Source organism: Phascolarctos cinereus, unplaced genomic scaffold, assembly GCF_003287225.1.
Source record: "Phascolarctos cinereus isolate Bilbo 61053 unplaced genomic scaffold, phaCin_HiC Scaffold_5;HRSCAF=322, whole genome shotgun sequence".
NCBI lineage: Eukaryota > Metazoa > Chordata > Mammalia > Diprotodontia > Phascolarctidae > Phascolarctos > Phascolarctos cinereus.
In genome coordinates this window covers 9,138,793-9,159,252 of record NW_027555958.1, presented here as the reverse complement: position 1 = coordinate 9,159,252, position 20,460 = coordinate 9,138,793, and the positions used below count along the sequence as shown (strand labels likewise).

Sequence of the window (20,460 nt, the reverse complement as noted above, 5' to 3'; positions counted from 1 at the left end):
GCCACTCTGTTCTGCCTCAGTTTCCTCAGGTATACATCAAGGCAGTTAAGCCAGGTGGCCTCCAAGGGCCTCCCAGCTTCACATCTAGCAGCCCATGGTCTTGGCCCTTGTCTGCCATTTTCCTACTTTATTTTTTTTCGGTTAACAACACCCTTTTCTGCCTCCCCCTCCATTTTCCAGGCACCCGGGTTCCTAATCTAGGGCTCTCTAAGTTCAAAGGTAGCCTTAGATACTTATTAGTTACGTGACCCTCAGCAAGTCACTTCATCATTGTCTGCCTCAGTTTCCTCAGCTGAGGATGATAATAATAGTACCTATCTCCTAAGATTGTTATGGAGATTTAAATGAGATAATATTAGTAAACTGCCTAGCACAGAGCCTGACACATAATAGGTGCTAAATAAATTCTTCCTTCCTTCCCTCCCTTCTTCCTTCCCTCCCTTCCTTTCTCTCCCTCTCATTCTCTCCTTTCCTCCCTCCCTCCTTTCTTTCTTTCTTCCCTCCTGCCTTCCCTTCCCTTCCTGCTTCCCTCCCTTCATCTTTCCTTCCTTCTTTCCCTCCCTTTATCTCCCTCTCATTCCCTCCTTCGCTTCCTCCTTTCTTTCTTCCTTTCCTTCCCTCTCTTCCCTTCCTGCTTCCCTCCCTCTCCTTCCTTCCTTCCTTCCTTTTCTTCCTGCTTCCTTCCCTGCTTCCTTCCTTCTTTCTCTCCCTTTCTCTCCCTCTCATTCCCTCCATCCTTTCTTCCTTTCTTCTTTCTCTCCCTCTCATTCCCTCCTTCCCTCCCTCCTTTCTTCCTTTCTTCTTTCTCTCCCTCTCATTCCCTCCTTCCCTCCCTCCCTTCTTCCTTCCTTTCCTCCCTTTCTCTCCTTCTCATTCCCTTCTTCTGTCCCTCCTTTCTTTCTTCCTTCTCTCCTTCCTTCTTTCCCTTAGTTCTTTTGGATTCCTCTTTATTCCTCAGCCCACCCATCTATCCAATCCATCTAGCCTCTCCTCTCCATTCCCGCTGCATGCATCCTAGACCAGACCCTCAGCTCTTCTCATGGAGACTATTAGAATACCTTCTTGGGTTCAAGAGCTAAAGGGTGCTAAGAGCTCATCTCTTTTTCCTCCTTTCCTTGTTTCCAGGAAAGAGGCCCAGAGATGGGGAGTTACTTTCCAAGGTCAGACAGACACTAAAAGGGACTAAAATGATAGAGCTGGGATTTGAACCCAGGTCCTCCTGGCACACAGTAGGTGTTCAATAAAGGTCGGTCAAATTGAATTTGTCGCATTGAATCAATCATCTTGGTACTCAAAAAACAAACAAACAAACAAACAAACAAACAAACAAAAAACTTGGTTCAGGAAATTGCTGCTGCAGACACACACTTGGTCTCTGAATGAATTGAAATCCAGTTGCCTTCCCCCATGACTGAGACTGGTGAAGGGGGCATGGAGGCTTCAAATTACTTTGAAAAATAGTGCTTCCTATTCCATTTCATGAAGTGTTGACTTCAGACCTGAGTTCAGTTCCCAGCTCAGACATTCACTAGCACAGTTGACCTTGGACAAGTCACTTGCCTCAGTTTGCACATCTGTAAAATGGGGCTTGCATAGGGTCCTTGAGAGGAAAGCGTTCTCCGAAACCCCAAAACATAACATATGGAATGTGCTCTGTAACCCTTAAAAAAGCACCATATAAATGCTAGTGAGGATTAATTTTCTTAAGCAAGAAGGGAGTTACTGAATTGGAGTTAACTGAGAGGAAAAAAGGGAAAATGGGAACAGGTTTTGACCAGAGTCATAGGACTGACCATAGGCTTAGAGTTGGAAGGGACCAAAGAGACCATCTAGTCTAATTTCATTTTACAGAAGGGAAACTGAGGCCCAAGGAAGTTAAAGCGATTTTCCTAGGCTCCTACCAATGGGTACAGGATTTGAACTCAGGGCCCTAAGTCCAACGCCCATGCTCCTTCAGCTGCATGTACTGCCCTGTTTCTGCTGCAAGCCAACTGTCAGTCTCTTTTTTGGGGGGGACATAGGCGGGGGGGATAGAGGGGGATAGATGTGAATTGGCCCACACTGAAACGCATGATTTCATTGTGAGTTGATCATTTCACATCTGGAAATGACTGAACTGGGTCTGAAGATGGCCCTGGTCTCCCTCAGAGACCTTCCAGGGAAAGGAACAGGTGTTGGCTTTTATAGTGGTCATACTCAGAGGGTGACGGTGGCTGGGGGCAGCCTGTGTTTATCTGACACTCCAAGGCTTGCCAAGCACTTCACAAGCAATCCTGCGAGGTAGGTGCTGTGATTATCCCCATTATACAGAAGAGGAAACTGAGGCAGGCAAAGGTTAAGTGACTTGCCCAGGATCACAGCTAGTAAGTGTCTGAGGTCACATTTGAACTCAGGTCTTCCTGCCTCCATACATACAGTGGATGCTTAATAGCTATATGACCTTGGGCAATTCATTGTCCTTTCTAAGCCTCAGACAGGGAAAGTGTGTGGAGGCTTGAGATCTGGAGACCTAGAGGAGATGGCATCAGAAAGACAATTAACTCGATTTAAAAAAAAGACACCATGTAACTGAAAACAGGATCCCCCCCCCCCTTATTCTACACAAAGCCAAGAGAACAAGAAAAGTGCCTCAGTTTTCCTCTGATGACTCGAGGACGCTTGGTCACCTTTTCCCAGGTGTTTTCACAGCTCCTGGACTGAATGCTGCGCCTGGGGTGGGGGCGGGGAGCAGGCAGGCAGACCCGTCATGGCCAAGCAGGGGGAGAATTCTGAGAGCAATGCTTCCCTGAGCTGGCCTCTCACCAGGGGGAGGCTATGTCATTGGCTTGGAATGAGGGCTGTGCAGGGCTTCTCAGGGCGGCAAGGGACCAGCTTCACTGGGATGAAGCCTGGCTTCTGGTGCTCATTCCTCATAGTCTGAGCTAGAAGCACAAATGTGGACCGGGGCCTTCAGGGGCACCAAGGGGAAGGTGCAGAGTCTGGTTTTGGCAGGACAAACATCCTGCCGATGAGAGCTGACCCGGAGTGGCAGAGGGGAATGAGACCCCTCACCCCCAGAGGTGTTCCCGGAGGTTGGACGACCCTGTCAGGGCTGTCTTCTCATGCATAGATTAGACTGGACGTCTGCGTTTCCTTCTGGATCTGAGATGCTGTGAGTAGGGTTTTTTTTTAGGCAATTGGGGTTAAGTGACTTGACCAGGATCACACAGCTAGTAAGCGTCAAGTGTTTGGTCTACGAGTTGGGGGTTTTGAAAGAAGCGGTGGTGTGTCTCTAGGTCTACGTGGGGGTGGGTGGAGGATTCAGAAAGTCTCCATTTTCCTTTGCTCTATTCTCACACAAGAGACTGTGAAGCTGCTCTTGACTTAGTTGTGTTTGCTGGGATGGCGCTGCTGGGTACCATGCCGCCTTCGAGGCACGTGGGCACCTCGACTCCAGCAAGGGAGGTCGTGCCGATCCTGCCGGTCCTGCCTCCTCAGGCTCAGAGGATCCCACCTCAAAGGTCATCTAGTCCAACTCCCGTCCCAACTATAGATGAAGAAACTGATGCCTAGGAAGCCCCCAGGCAGTACATGTCAGAGCAGAATTTGAACCCAGTTCCTCAGACTCCAGAGCCAAAGCTTTTCAAAAAGACAACCTCAATCTGCATCAGCTGAATGCACTGTTCAGAGATAAGTCCATTCAGATGAAGCAGGGCTTGCTTTTTGGGTGGAAAGCCAAGGTGAGAGGTCATTGAGGTTCACTGTGGCTCATAGCCTCCAGGGGAGGCTGCCCTGGAAGGCTTTTGTGCCAACTCTCTCCAAAGAACTTCCCTTTATGAAAAAGCCTGAAGGCCTGGCCCTGGAAGTCCGAGTATAAGGAACTAAGAAACTCTCTAAGGATAAACCAAGTGGTGCCTGGTGCAGCATGGGGGGGGGGGTCCCAGTTTCCCACCTAGGGCACTCTGAGGTGGGGAAGGAGGCCTTCAGCTGCTGCCCCAGGAGATCTCTCTCCCGTGATTCAGGAAGAAAACAAGGAATGGATTTTCTATCGTAGGTTCCTACATCTAGGGCAGGAAGGGCTTTTAGAAGCCATTTAGTCCCGCCCCCTTGTCCGGCCCGGGATGGTGAAGGGACTTGCCCAGGGTCATGCTGCTAATTAGAGTCCGAAGCAGGATTTAAACCCAGGTCTTTCAAGTCCACTGGAACCCAGGTCCTTGGACTCCAGAGATAAGCCTTTTCCCACTGTACTATAGCACCTCCTGTATTTTACACATAGGAAAAATGAGGCTCAGAGAAGGGAAAGGACTCATCCAGGGTCATACATGTAGACAGTAGATGATGCAGGACTAGAATTCATGCACATCATCACTTTTGGGGATGCCTTGGCCCCCCCTTTTAGCAAGAGTTAATTAGTAGTAACCAACATTATTTAGTGCTTTAAAGTTTGCAAAATGATTTGCCCACATTATCTCCTAACATATGGCACCTAGGTGGATACAGTGAATAGAATGCTAGACTGGGAGTCAGAAAGACCTGAGTTCAAATCCTTCCTTAGACACTCTTGAGCTGTGTGATTCTGGATGAGTCACTTCCTCTCTTTCACCCTCAGTTTCTTCATCTGTAAAATGGCACCTCTGAAAATAGCAACTATCTCACAGGGTTGTTAGTGGAATCAAACAAGATGACATGCAAAGACCTTTGAAGACCTTTGAGAATTACATAATTGCCAGCTATTATTGTTGTTATTATTATTAGTTATATCTGCGTAAGAGCTTGGTGAGGTAGGCTCTACATTCTAGTCCCGCTTTACAGAAGATGAAGCTGGGCCTCACAGAAATGGAATGACTTGCCCAAGGTCTCACAGTGAACATCAGAGGGACAATCTGAACCCAGGTCTGCTTGACTCTGAGCTCTGCATTCCATCCACTACCCCCTGCTGGTGGTCAGGGGGTGACCCTAGTGTCTGCAGCTGCTCCTCTGATCACCCGGGCATGTTCTGCATCTTGATATCTGCCCGGAGCCTTCTCTCTGTATTGACGCAGTAGACGGGGTTGGGCAGAGGGGAATGTGGCTGCTAAGTCACTGGTGGGCTGAGTGATCGATCAGCATCAGGCCAGGAGCCAAGCGTGATAGCAGAACCAACGGAAACCACCCTCTTGTGGTGGTTGTTGAGTTTTTCAGTTGTGTCCAACTCTTGGTGACTCCATTTGGGGTTTTCTTGGCGACTCGAGATACTGGAGTAATTTCCCATTTCATTCTCCAGCTCATTTTACAGATGAGGAAACTGAGGCAAACAGGGTTAAGTGACTTCTCCAGGGTCACACAGCTAGTAAGTGTCTGAGGTTGGATTTGAACTTGGGAGATGAGTTTTCTTGAGGACAGGTCCAGAGCTCTACCCACTGGGCGGCCCAACAGGCCCCCAAACCATCCTTGGCTGATCTAATACTGATTGACAGTTCAACCAGCCAATGACATTTGTGGAAAGCAGTAGAAGGTCTGATCCCCTCCCCCACTACATTCTCACAGTTACTGAGACTGCTTCTGGGGCTCATTAACTCAACATTCCTTGTATATGGCCTTGAATGCTTCAGTGCCAACATTTAATTACATTAATTAACAAAGGCAGGTTTTCTGCCTTTACCATTCTGATCATTCCATCTGTCTCCTCCAGCCAGCTCTAGCATGCACGCACACATATACACACACATGCACATACATACACATACATATACACACATGCACCCACCCATACGCGCACACATATACATGCACACACATACATATACACACATGCATGCACACACAGAGATACATACACACATGCATGTGCATATATACATAAAATATAAATACATACACACAAATACACATGCACACATATATGTATATATGTATATGTGTATAAATATGTATATGTGTATAAATATGTGTATATATATATATATATTCCCGCAGCCCAACACTCCAGACCTGTGTCATGCTGGCCTGGGATGGGTTAAGAGAAGGTCTAGACACGGACACAAGGAGCTGAATGACTTGTAGAAAGGGTCCTGGGTCAGCGCTAATGAAGGACTTCAGCCCAGGGACTTTGACACATATTTAAGCCTTTGTTTTTGAAATGGTTTCCTTGTGTGTCTTTCTTTAAAAAATCCAGACAAGAAAAAAAAAAGGTTGAAGATGTGATGAGTGTTCATAAGAACTAGCCCCAAAGCATCACAAAATGGTTCTGCAGCATCTCAGGAGGAGATGGCTAGACAGGGAGCAGCAGGGGGCATTTTTTTACATTATACATGTCTTAGAGAGTGGGAGCTCCTCGAAGGCAGGTGCTGTCTCATTCTTGCCTGTGTTTCATGCCTAGCCCAGTGTTAGTGACAAGAGTCGGGCTTAATAAACGCTGCTGAAGAGATAGCATGGCATGGAAGCTGAAGTGCTGAACTTGGAACCAGAGAGACCTGGGTTCAAATCCTGACTCTGACAATGCCTTGCTGTCTTGGACATATGAAAGGCACTCAACCTCTCTGATCCTCAGTTTCCTCATTTGTGAAATGGGTAGGGATTATAACATGAATAGTACCTACTTCATAGGGTTGTGAAGCATAATTCAATTCAATTCAATATATATGCATATATATATATATATATATATGTGTATATAAACTATATCTATCTATCTCTCTAAACTGTGCTGCCAGCCTTTCAGTATTTTATAAAGATAATTAGCTGGTGTTATTACCATTATAACCTAAAAAACTTCCCCAATGAAACTACCAAAAAAAATCTTCCAGTGAGTATGACTAACCCTTCTTCTGACCAAGTTAACTGACTTGGGTCCATAGCCATACCTAGGAAAACCTAAGTCCCCCCTCACCAGCCTAAGGGCCCTTACCAATGAATTTCTGAATATTGCCTTTTTTCTTTCTTAGGCTAACAAGTGTGGCTACTGAAAGTCAGGTTTTGTTGAATTAATTTCAATATGCGTATGTGCTTTCAAACTGTTAGACAGTGATATCTTACTTAAGGTCAAAGATGAAAGAGTAAGAGGACTTCTATTCCCCAAGTGGCAAGACCAGGAAGAAGTTCCTAGATCTGAATCCTCCCAGACCACGGTTTTGCCATGGCTACATTTTTAGCTTTATTCCTCTGTCTACTTCCATGTCATACAGAGTGAATGTCCCTTAGATTCACGACTAGAAAGGACCATAGAAAGCACTGAGTGTAACTGTCTCATTTTATAGGTAGGGAAACTAAGGCCCAGAGAGGGGAATTGACTTGCCCAAGGTCACTCATCTAGGTAAGTAGCAGCGTGTAGTTTGAACCCAGATCTTCTGATGTTAAATCCGGTATTCTTTCTGCCTCTTTTCATCCTTTCTATTGGTTTCAGTGGTGATGACCATGGCAACAGTGCCAGCTTATCCACCCTTAACGCTGCCTTATTGGCTGCTGAAGGCAAAGTCCTAACAGCCCTTCCCTAGTTAGAGTTGTGCTTGAAATGGTCTATGGTGCCTCTCTGTTGCCCCAAGATGCCCTCACTCCCAAGTGCCATAGTCATTCCTTAGCCTGGCTTCCCAGAACTCTATTACCTCCTCCTATCCCAGGCTCTGTTCTGGTTACAGCCAGAGGAAAATGGCTCTAAGTTGAATTGTCTTGAGGTGAAGACTCCCTCCATAGAGTGTGTGGTCTCTAATCCATCCCTATCTCATACTGGTTTAATATCTGAGAATAATATGGTGACCTCTCAATTCACAGCCTTGCTGTCGCTGCTTTAGCCATTGTATTTTAGAAAAGAATGAGCAGTTTGTATGATTGGCCAATTAGCAGCGTTATGTCAAAGTTCCCCTGTTTTCTATTGGGACTGTTCCCAGAAAAAGTCACACTGGTATGCTACTCTTCTTTGAAGCTAGACTTAGATTGTGCTCTCCCTTTTAAGGAATTTGGGAGGCAATGTAGTGTAGGGAAAGCACGTTGTGGGTGAGTTGATGTGGGAAGACCTGGATTTGAATCCCAAATCTACCAAAGAGTAGCTGTGTGACTAAATAACTGCCTGTCTGGGCTTCAATTTCTTCCTCTATAAAAATGAAGGGAGGTTAGAATACATGACTTCTGAGGTCCGTTCTCACCCTAAACCTGTGATTCTGTGACAGGGAGTTTTCACAGAGGGTTCATTATCCTGGTGCCTATGGTATGGTCTCCATTCTATTCATCCCTACTTTGACTCTTATAAGTTCAGTCCTTACTGCCCCTTCCCCTTTTTTTAATTGATATTGTGACTTGTTACTTTTCCTCTTCTTTGGTTACTAGACCTCTCATTCCTTCTTCCTACTTTAGAGAAACATTTATTTGTTAATTTGTTCAACCACCATTTAACAAGCACCTTCTGTATGTAGAAGATGGTGCCAGACACTGGTAGAAATATAAAATTTCAATCAGACAACTATGGTTCCTATCCTCAATCTAGTAAGAGGATAAGATAAAAATAGAGGACTATTAGTCACAGTATCACATGACGAATACAGCTGGGTTGCAGGCAAAGTGCCATGCGAGATCTGAGGAAGAAAACAGGTCATTACTGACTAGGTTGGCTCATGGAGGGGCCGGAAATTAATCTCCTCTTTGTAGTGCACATAGGAATTCAACAGAGAAAAAGGAAGAGAGATGAACTCAGTGGGGACAGTGAACAAGGAGAATAGACATGGAGGCAGGACAGTGTAGTTACCCGTAGTCATTGTAAGTGTCAGAGGTAGACCTTGGACCCAGAACTCTCTAAGAGGTACCATGGCAAAAAGCATAGAGTCAGGAAGGACTGGTTAGATATTCACTAGCTGTGTAACCCTGGGAAAGTCACTTAACCTCTTTCAACCTCAGTTTCCTCATTAGTAAAATGGGGATCATAACAGAAACTACCTTGCAGGGCTGTTGTGAGATAATGCTTGTAAGGTGATTTGAAACTCTTCCGGGTGTACATAAAGGTCACCTGTTATTATTCGTTTTTATGTGCCATCAATCAATCAATAAGCATTTTTGTGCCAGACATTGCCAGGTTCTGAGCTTGCCAAGACAAAGAATGAAGCCACCTCTGCTGTCCAAGAGCTTGGGGTCCAAGGAAAGGCTGTGTTTTGGATGGCAGAAGGACTTTGGGCCTCTGGGCCCTGGACAGTGGCTTCTAAACCCTGAATGAGGGTGAAGCGGAACCTGACAAGGTCTCCACGGTGTCACTCTTACCCTCTACCATGGATGCAAAATGAGTTGAGTGTGCCTTCACCTCTAGGGTACGATAATCAGATATGTGTCATTCTGCCATCACTGCGCCTCCAGCATCCCCACATCCTTACTTCTAGTTCTGCTGTTAACCGTGTGTGTGTGTGTGTGTGTGTGTGTGTGTGTGTGTGTGCATGTGCATGTCTAGGATCTTCTTGGCAGTCTGGTGAAGTCTATGGACCCCTTCTCAGAACCATTTCCTTAAAAAATCATAATGGAAGGAAATGTAAATCTCAATGAGAAGTTAGTGAAAATAGAAATCTGAGTTCACAGACCCCCTTGAAATTGCCCGGGCCAATGTCTCTGGCTCCATGTTGTCTTTTGGAATGCCCTAGGGATCTGTCCTTGGTCCTGTCTGGGTCTACCTTTTTCTATATGATTTGGATGAAGGTATCAAAATGCCATGCCTGGCAAATTTGCAGAAGACAGGAGTTAGGAGGGAGAGCCAATATATTGTCTGGCAGAGTCACAATTTCCTTGTGCCTCAGTTTCAAGTGAGCAAAATGGTGCCATAGAATTTACGTTATATATTCCACTGTGCTAACGCTATTATGGAGATAAAATGAGATAATGTACATAAATTACTTTGTCAACAATAAAATACGATGTAAATGTCCAATATTATTATCATTGTCATGACTGCATGAAGTACCACTTCCATGTTTTACATTTTCCCCATTTAAAGAGATAAATAAGGGTTGACTGGTACAACGCTTGGTGGTTGGTAAAGCACTTTAAATATATTAATCAACCCAGGTGTAAATATATTAATCAACCCAGGTGACAACAAGCTTTAACAAGCATTTAGGAAGTGGTTATGAGGACAAAGGGGAAACAGTGTCCATCTTCAAGGAGTTCACATTATTTCATTTGATCCCCACAATAACCCCACAAAGTAGGTGCTATGATTATTCCCATTTCACAGATGAGGAAGCTGAGGCTTGACCAGGCTCACACAGCTAGCAAGAGTCTGAGGCTGGACTTGAACTCAGGCATTCCTGGCTAAGAGTCCAGTGCCCTGTCCACTATGTTGTCCAAGATGATTCCAAAGTCCCATCCAGGTGCCAAATTCTCTGACACTGTGGAGACAAACTTTGGGAGGGTCATCCCAAACCACTGGAGAAAGGAAACTGCAGGTGCTTTATGGGAGAATGGATCTGAATCCTAGGGCAGTAATCATCGGTTTTCTCTTTGACTATAAATTACCCAACTGAAAGGAAGTCTTCAGCCTTCTCCTAGAAGCAGGGATCTCCAATGAACCAGATCCTAAAAGCTCAAAGGGAAATTAATTCCTTGGGTTGTTCATCTCAGGGACATAGAAACTCAACTGAGGAGACCTCAACTGGGAAATTGGAGAAGGGGGAACCAGCTGTTGCAAATGAAGCTGTTCTCTACCTGATTCCTTCTTCCTGAGAGGCTGTCTAATTCAGGCTAAAGACCAGGCTCAGTGCATGGATAATTAATGAATTTTCTAGTTTAGCAAGCAAGTGGAGAAACACAATTTTTCTTTTAAATGATGTTACCTTAAAGATACTCCATGAAGATCTCATTTTACAGAGGAAGAACTGAGAACCTGAGAGGGGAATGGACTTATCCAAGGTCATATGCAGGAGGTGTCAGAACCAGGATTTGAACCTTGGATCTAGAATTCCAGACCCAATGCTCTACCTGCTGTATGAAACTGCACTCCCAGTAGGCCATAAACTCCTTGAAGGAAAATATGGTTGAGATTTTTCTTTGTCTCTCCTGAGCCCAATATAATGCCTGACACACAGTGGGTGCTTCATGGATAATTGATGAATTGAATTCAATTGGTTGATGAGCTATTTAATTTTAAATGTTTTGTTAGCCCAGCTTAATACTCTATTTTGTTATTCAATCAATCAATCAGCTCATATTTAAAGTACCTATCAAGTGCCAGGCACTGCAATAGAGAAGCATCAAAGACAAAAATGAAATCATCCTTACTGTCAGGAAGTTTATATTCCTTCAGGGGAGCTATGTATGTATTTAAATATATGATAATAATAATAATATATAAATAGCATTTATACAGACTTACTATGTGCCAGGCACTGTCCTTGGCACTTTAACACATAACAAATGTATAATAAATGAAATACATAATTAGCCATTTACTACTACCACTACCATTACTACCGCTGCTGCCACTGTTCAGTCGTTTCCTGGCAAAGACAGTGGAGTGGGTTGCCATTTTTTTCTCCAGCTCATTTTTACAGATAAGAAAACTGAGGTAAACAGGGTAAAGTGACTTGCCTAGGGTCACAGAGCTAATAAGTGTCTGAAGCTGGACTTGAACCCAGGTCTTCCAGACTCCAGGACCAGTACTCTATCCACTGTACCACCTAGCCTTGCTGCTGCTGCTGCTGCTGCTACTACTACTGCTACCACCACCACTACCAGCAGAAGTGGCAGTGGTCGTTTTGCCAACCTTATCCTCTATTTTCTTATCTATAAATTGAGGGCAGTGGTCTACTGGGCCTCTGAGGTCCCTATGCAGCTCTAGATTCTATCACTATGGATGAATAGCTTCCCTGGGCCTCAGTCTTCTCATTTGGAAAATGGGGATAACAATGCCCATGTCATGGTTCTGTGGGGGGATCAAATGAAATGAATGGGTTCAATTTTCCCTTGAGAACATGTTCAGACCGCTAACACAAGGGATGATCGCCAGCCATGGGCAGGCCCATCAGGGCGCCTGTGAAGTACAGGGCAGTGCCTGAGGCTGGGCCCTCGGCCTGGCCTGCTTAGTTCTCCCGGCCACAGTGTACTGCCTTGGGAGTCAGAGAAGATCTGAAGAACAAAGCCATAATGTGAGCCATAACTCAAATATGGCAGTAAAGGGAATGGAAATTGACCAATATGTTCTCCATGCTTTCTCCTCCTCAGGTCCCATAGCCGGTGCTTTGACGAAAACAAAATGAGGAAGCATCGGCGTTTGCCCTTAGTGGCAATATTCTGCCTTTTAGTCTCAGGTTCCTGGGTGACTGATGCTCAAGAGGGTAAGCCCTGGCAATGCCTGCTTTGATGTGGTGGTATTTTATTTTTTTTCAGAATGAGCTGGATGGGTGTTTGTTCACTCTCTTTTAAAACTTGTGTAACTGTTTTGGCCAAGGTGGAGGCCAAGTGTGCTGCCTGGAAAACCATTGTTTATGGGATGTTCCTTTCATACAGATACTACTTCTCTATGCAGGGGATGCAGTTTCCTTTGTGAACGTAAGGAAAGAAACAAGAGGCTTGATCAGGCATATCTTCCCTGCCCACATTAATTTGATGAGCTCACCAGGGAGATGAACCTTTGAATGTCTGTACCTCTTTCTCCATAGAGTGGGGTTGCTCATTGGCACCTGGGGTAGAAGTCCAATGAGGCTGAGCTCACCTGGTGACTCCCTTTCCCAGCCCAGTCCACAGGGCTGCTCCTCTCTGGACAGTCCATCCACTCTGGTCTCTCAGCCAATCAATCTAACTTTGGGGCTCTCTAGTCACTAAGACTTAATAATGGGTTGTCTTGTCCCCTTAAGATGATGCCAACAGGCATATCCATAAGTTCCAGAGAGAAAGAGAAATACACATGCTCAAAAGTTCCATGAAACAATTCTAATCCCACAGAGCTATGGTATAATTATGTCAACTGAAAGAGTTCTCATTGTTTCTTTCCTATCAAGGCGTGATTGAGTAGGTTCAACTGATAAATCATATTGGTGAATAGCTGCTGGTTATCTGTGTTCAGAGAGCCCTTCAGGTTGGACTGCATGTCTGAAAAAAATCTTTGAGGTGACATTACATGAGAAAATTGCCACTTGGTGACAAAGAATTCTAGGCAAACAGCAAACATCTCTCTTCATTCTGTATGCTTACGGCTAGTCCAGGGTCCGTTTTACACACTGAACTTGGGTTACCATCAAATGAAGTTGTGTGAAATGGCCTTTCTGCCATGACTATAGGACCTTTGTCTCGGTGGGTAAGTAAGGCTTGGTACTGGGCTGACCAGCATAAAATCTTATGGTCTCCCTCTTCTTCCTGCAAACATTGTAACAGAAATATTAGTTATTCAGCTATGGTGCAGTGTAGATCAAGTCAGATGATGGAGATTCTGGATGGGTAGAAATTAACTTCATAAAAAATGTCTTTTTTTAAAGCTGTCAAAATGAGTGCCGCTGCAGATATAATATTTCTAGTGGATTCCTCTTGGAGCATTGGCAAAGAACATTTCCAGCTAGTTCGGGAATTTCTCTATGATGTTATAGAATCTTTAGCTGTGGGAGGAAGTGATTTTCGTTTTGCTCTGGTCCAGTTCAATGGAAACCCACATACTGAGTTCCTGCTAAATACGTACCATACTAAGCAAGAGGTCCTGTCCCATATTTCGAATATGACTTACCTGGGGGGAGACAGCAAGACTGGCAAAGGCTTAAAGTATGTGATACAGAACCATCTGACTCAGGCTGCGGGGAGCCGAGCAAGTGATGGTGTCCCCCAGGTTATCATAGTGTTAACCGATGGACGATCGCAGGACGATGTGGCCGGGCCTTCGGCAGAACTTAAATCTGCCTCCGCCGTGGACGTGTTTGCCATTGGCGTGCAGGATGCAGAGGAAGGCGAGCTGAAGGAGATGGCCAGTGAACCCCTTGATTTGCATGTTTTCAACCTAGAGAATTTTACCGCCCTCCATGACATAGTAGGAAACTTAGTGGCCTGTGTCCGTTCTTCCATGGTGGCGGACATTGCCGGGGCTCCAGAGATATCCAAAGACATCACAGGTAATAAACGCTCCCAGCACCGAGCTGTGCTTCCGCCTTGCTCCCTCCTCGTGGCGTTAAGTTTGGCGGCAGCTTCTAGCATTAAAGCCATGGCTAGGTTAAGCTTTCTGGGTGGTGCTGACGCCCCGCCAGCCCTGACTGGCCCTGCTCCACGTAAGAAACTTGACCTAGAACAGGGGTTCTTAACCTTTTTTTTTGTAGTATGATGAAGCCCACCGACCATTCTCAGAACAAAGTATTTTAAATACACAAAAGAAAATCTGTAGGATTACAAAGGAAATGAATCCTATTGAAAGAGTTGTTAAAGCATATATTAGAACCCCCTGCATTCACAGACCCCAGGTTAAGAACCTCTGACCTAAGGGGACAGATGATGAATCTTCACAGGTTTAAAAACAAAGGTTCTAAGCATTTTTTGGCAATCTCTTCTCAAAGGCCAAAAACGATTATTTACCAGCTACTGGAGAAGAAAAGTACCAACGTTGATGGGCTAATTGACTGACCTTGGGGTCATAGATTTGGAGTTGGAAGAGGTCTCAGAAACCATTGAATCTAAACGTCTGATTTTACAGATGAGAAAACTGAGTCTCAGAGAAGTTAAGTGACTGAAGATCACAGATCTAAAGCTGGCAGGGGCCTTAGAAGCCATCAAGTCTGGCTGTCATTTTTACTGATGAGGAAAGTAAGCTTAAGTGACTTGTCCAGGGTCCCACAGCTAGCAAGTGTCTGAGACAGGATTTGACCCAGGTCTTCCTGACTCCAATTCAAGTATTCTTTTCATTAGTTGGCCTTGAAAATTTGCACTGAGGCATTATGACAGAATAAAAGAGATAAGAGGTCCTTCCTCCCATACGTCCCCCCCCCTTTTTTCAAATTACCAGGAAGAGATTAAAAAAAAAGTTGGCCACATTCTTTTACCATTCATCCTCTTCTGAGGCTGGAGGTCCCTTTCACTTCCTAGAAAGCTTCATGCCTGAAAGACAGCCATCAGCCTGGGGAGCCTGCCCCTCTTTATCCGAAGTCATAGAGGCCCCAGACCCACCTCGATGGGGTCCTCAGGATCCGCTGCCTCATTTCAGCTGCTGCTACCAAGTCTCAAAGAGGTAGACCCTTTGCTCAGGGCTGGGGAAAAGTCTTGACTGGGACCTGGGACTCTGATTCTGAGGTCTAGAGAGGCTTCCCACCATCATTCTTGGGGTCTTTATTGTTTGCTCATTGACTTCACACTAGAAATATATAGATTCGGTGCCTGAGATGACTAAGAATTAGAACTATTTGCTTGTAGGTTATAGTACACCACACACACACACACACACACACACACACACACACACACAGAGGCATGCACACATATATATGCACATACACATGCATGCAAACACACACAGATGCATGCACACACAAACACAGACACGGACCCAGCTGTTCAGCTGAACACCTTGCATTGAATGGCAGTTTAGTAAATATTTGCTGAATCACAACCAGTACCCCACTTGCCATGGTATTTGACTAGCTAACTTTCCCCCTCCCCCTTCCAGCACTCTGAACCCCAAGCATATGTAGTTGGGCATGTGCTCAGAATAGCAGTTTTTCATCTTTGATTTGAACCCAGGACCTCTCACACCAGTTCTGGTGGTCTTTTCACTCTATCTTACCAAATACGCTTGGGGTATTACATCTGCATCTCTTACCTTTGAACCCAGGAGGCAGTGTGGTGCAGTGGAAAGCGTGTGGGCTTTAGGATCAATGGAGCTGGGTTCAAATCCTGGCCCCAACATGTGTTTCCTGTGTGAACTTCCCCAAGTTATTTAAATTCTCTAGATCTCAGTTTCCTTCTCCCTTGAATGAAGGGGGTGACCTGGAAGGTTTCAGCTCTAGACTGAACTTATGAGCCATAGTGTTGTCTTACAAGAGAGCCATTTCTTGAGAGACAGCCCGCCCTAGGCTGGAAGTGCCATGGCTCTGACCTAATTAGGCATTTCTAGTTTTCTCATGGATTAGAGAGGATTCAACTGAAAAAGTTCAGATACAAGTGGAGCCAAGTAGGTTTGCGCTTGGTAATAATTAGCAGACTGAGAGGGGTGAGGCTGTTATGGGAAGGGCAGATATTTGGATGGGGGAAGGGTGGAGATTGAAAAAGAAGGGAAAGGATGCTTGGGGCTTCAAGGTGGCTAGCGCTTCTCCAGAATAAACCAAACCCCTATTTTACTCCTTCCTCTCCTTCCCCCCCAGCTGATAAGGCTGGACATTGGAAGGAATCTGTGCCCATGTGGGCACCATTGTGATGAATGACTAAGCTGCAGGACTGGGCTTCAGGACTGAGCTATGAGGGGTTATTGTAAAACGGAAGGTGTGGACCTCATTTAACTGGAGCTAATGCTGGGCAGGCTCCTTACAGTGGGGATGAGCCATCACTCTAGATGGGGCTCATCAGCACAATAAAAGGCATCCTTAATTAGCGTGTATAGAGATAGCATCTTCTATGGTTATTTAGCCAGTTCTTGGTGGTAGTGTTTGCAAGGGAGTGTAGACTTCTTTCCAAATTATCTCTAGTATTTTTCATTTACTGCAATATAGGTCTCATCACTGTCTAAATGTCAGGGGAAGCAACCAGAGGTGTCTGCAGATGTTCATTATCCAGAGACAGGAGACATCAGCTGCTTCCTTTCAGTATTCATCACCCACGTATCTGAAACCCTCCTTAAAATGCCCCGAAGCAGACACTGACAAAGTTAATAAGAACATCCAGGAAGGTATCAATAGGTAATGGGGAAAAGTTGATTGACTCCATTTTGTCAAACTAAAGGAAAACACTTGACCAGATTGTGTTTAGAAATGAATGAAAGGCCTCTGCCCACTCACCTCCTAAGGGAGCGTTTGTCAGTCCAGTCTGCACAGAACTGACCTCTGACAATGAAACCTTTGTTTTTATGCCCAGGAAAACATCTCTGCCTTCTAAGCAAGCTGACGCACAAGCATTACCGATGTTCATTCAGCTTCTCCATCGTTTCTCTTCTAATTAACCTTGCTTTGTACGCCCACCGAGTCACCACTTCTTACTGCATGTTCCATGGTTTTAAATTGCCACTTTGCTTCCATTTTAAATGTTTTTGAAAGGTTATTCAATAGGACAAATGCCCTGATGATTTATTAATTAGTGGTCAGTTTTACTTCTTCCCCTCCCTCATCCCTCTGGTTGGTTATGCATTAGATATCAAGCCTCTCCATTATCTGCTGTCCTCAAATTGCCACAAAATAGACTCTGATTGCCCACAATCACTGTCTTAAAATATGACATGTTCTTAATGCTGAAAGAGTATTGCTTGCTAAAGCACACTTCGCATTTAAAGATGGCTTTGATGTTTTTTTCCCCTTTGCTTTCCATGACAAAGAAAGTTTGAAACAAATGATTGAAATGCGTTTACAGTGGTGTGCTTTGCACAGGAAACATGAGGGCTCTTTTACTTTTTAAATGAGACAATTATTTATGCTGTGGATGTAAAAAACCTGCCAATTTGAGATACCAGGAAAGCATTAACTTCTCTTGGTGGTTAATGGTTCCATGATGCCTGACTGTTTGTAACCCATTCACTTTAAAATGCCATGGACATTATAAGCCGGGAGCCAAGAAAGGAGAAAAAGGCCCCATTTCCCCCCTGTACTTTTTGGGAGAGCTGACTGCTTCTGGAGTCCCTTAGCCTTCCCTCTGGGAAGGACCTTGAGCTAGCTAGGGCTCCTGGGACGCTCTGGCTCCCTCACCTAACCAGCATGCTCTGAGTCGTTTTCTAGCCCGCGCGCCATCATTGTGTACGTGAGTGCTGTGGTTTTGACGGTGATGACAAATTATCCAACATTTTTCTAGGACCTGCCCTAGTCTAGTAAATGCTCAGTGTGTTTTCCTCAAAGAGTGACCAAGTGTGTGGGTTCAAGTGATTTCCCTAAGGGTACCTTTCATTTTTTTTTTTTTTTGTTTTCTGGCCTGAAAGGAAAGTTTGTCCTTTGTGAGAAAATGTGATGTTGTATGGTTGGACTGTATGATTGATGGAGAGATAGAAGGGACCTTGGGGGACCTCTGGTCTGTCCTTCTCCTGGTAAGAGATGCAATGACTTGTCCATGGTCAACCATGGAAGAAGCAGCAGAACCAGGGTTCAAGCTAGGTCTTCTGACCCCAGAGCTTGTAACCCTAGGCGTTCATGGTGAACACCTGAAAGTTCTTAATAGGGTAGCAAGTGGACTCATTGACCTTTGTCCCCATAAATCAAGTTTTGCCAAGATTGATTGATGAGTCACAGAAAATACTTTTGCTCATGATGGGATTTGTAGCTTTATGTAATTTATGTAGTCTACCCATATATAGCACATCAACTCCTGTCACTATCACCTTTAATAGGTTTTCTCTGAAAGGTGAGTCATCCTAGCTCTTTAAACTCTTCCTTGTGTGAATTAGAATAATTTGTTTGCTTAAGCCTGGGTCTCCTTAGACCTTGTAGCTACAATTCCTTGCCAACCCAACTGGTCTTGTCTCTACTAGATACTGAAACTCACTCTTCCAGAAGGATAACTGTTAGGAAGGCTTAAGATTTTAGTATCTTTAACAATAGAATTACCAAATGGACCCTAATGAACGAACTTGCTAACAGGGCTAAAGATCTGAAATTGGACCAATGTCCATTTAAAGTTATTATTATCATTATTATTATTTCGTATTTTTGTAAATGGTTATTGGTCTAGACCTGTGACTTCATCATTATAGGAATCCCTTGGTGCAGGAACTCCTACCACTAATGAAGATTAGGAATTCATTTGAAGCTTATAGTCTTATAGACTTGACTGAGGACAGTTTGAGGTTAAGTGGTTTGCCCATGGTCATATAGCTAGTATGTGGGGCTTGACTTGAGCCCAGGTCTTACTGATTCTAAGGCCAGATCTCTATCTACTTTGCCCTGTTGACTCATAGTTCTGGGTCAAAATGGATAGTAGTACACGTTCCAATTTGCAACCATAATGAACATATATTGAGCATATATCAGAGTAAAGATAAGAAGATTTTAGGGAATTTGGCCCCCAACTTCTACAAAGAGTTCCTATAAGACAATGTTATAATTGTCAAGTAAGATTTTAAAATTACATAGGAGGATTGATTTACCACTGATGTCTCCATGTTAAAATATAATGAGAAAGAGCCTTTAGATATGTCTCATACTTTTAAAAAATATAAAACCTTTTATATGTAAAACTATATATAAAAATATACTTATAAAAAGTATAAAATTCTATATAATGTTTTTCTGTGTATCTGTATACTATGTACGTGTGTGTGTGTGTGTGTGTGTGTGTGTGTGTGTGTGTGTGTGTGGCTAGTATCCCCTTACGGTCTGATTAGGCAGTTAAAAATGAGTAAGTTTACTTTCCACAGAGTCTAGAAATCCCATATTAATGTGGCCATGTTTTTTTCCAGAGTATCTTTGAATGAGTCTATCATGCTTTGTAGATTTAAGAGTGCTATTCTAACTTTGATGACTTCCCATGATTCCCATTTCTAAGAGTGGAATGGAAGCTACTTGTGCATTATTGTGAGAGTAGAGTAGATACCCTGGTAATGATTTCTCCATTCCTGTCATTACTCTGCAACAGGTAACTGCTGTATAAGGTTTTACCTTAGTTGTATCCCCTCACCATGTGATCAAATTAGGGTTGTCCCTAAAAGCGAATAACGTTGGATAATTATGTCATGACTGGTTTCATATCACCCTGTTTAACACTGTTCTGCATTACTTGACTGGATAGAGGTAAGAATTGTTTTAAAAACCCTAAGCAATCCAAGGCTTGCGTCTGGGTTCGATATGAGTACTCATCATAGCAGACAACAAGCCAAATTAAGCCAAACTCTAAATCTTACTAAAATATTTGGTCTTTGCATTTTGCATTGTGTTAGTTTCCCTCCTATTATATTCACAAAAGTGAATGCATTCCACCATTTAAAAAATGAAATTGACTTTTCCAGCAAGGACAAAGCACCACATGCCAAAGACGTCTGGTATGTGATGTCCTGGGCGCGAGCTGCTGAATCTGCAAATCAGGGAGCATCCTCTTGCAATCATAAACATAGATTGCAATTAGTCTTTTTGTATTCAAGATGGAAAATGGGAGGGTTTCAGGAATGTTTTATTGGTTTTTCCCTTAATACAACCTTGGACCATAAGTCATCTTTTTATTTCAGTTGGTTTCCCTTTATGTCAGCCAGCCAACAAGCATCTCTTAAGTGCCTACTGTGTGCTCTCTTTTGGTTATTAGTGTGCAGATTCCATTTCAAATTGAGTCCTAAAACACTTGGCAGAAGTCTCTAGAATATGAGCTCAATATTTAGCATTATTAGCCATGGGATTTTCTAGCCAAATTAAGATCAGAAATAAAAGTCTTGTCAAGATGTAGTTTTACCAGGTG

At 44.0% G+C, this 20,460-nt stretch overlaps 1 protein-coding gene across 1 annotated transcript in view; it reads left to right on the top strand.

The window, feature by feature from the left end:
- Nucleotides 1-20,460, top strand: part of COL6A3 (collagen type VI alpha 3 chain) — a 98,895-nt gene that overhangs the window by 6,596 nt on the left and 71,839 nt on the right. Inside the window, 2 exon segments of the mRNA XM_020972268.2 lie at nt 12,145-12,257; nt 13,395-14,015. Of these exon segments, the coding sequence (XP_020827927.2) occupies nt 12,176-12,257; nt 13,395-14,015 (703 nt within the window). The 5' untranslated portion in view covers nt 12,145-12,175.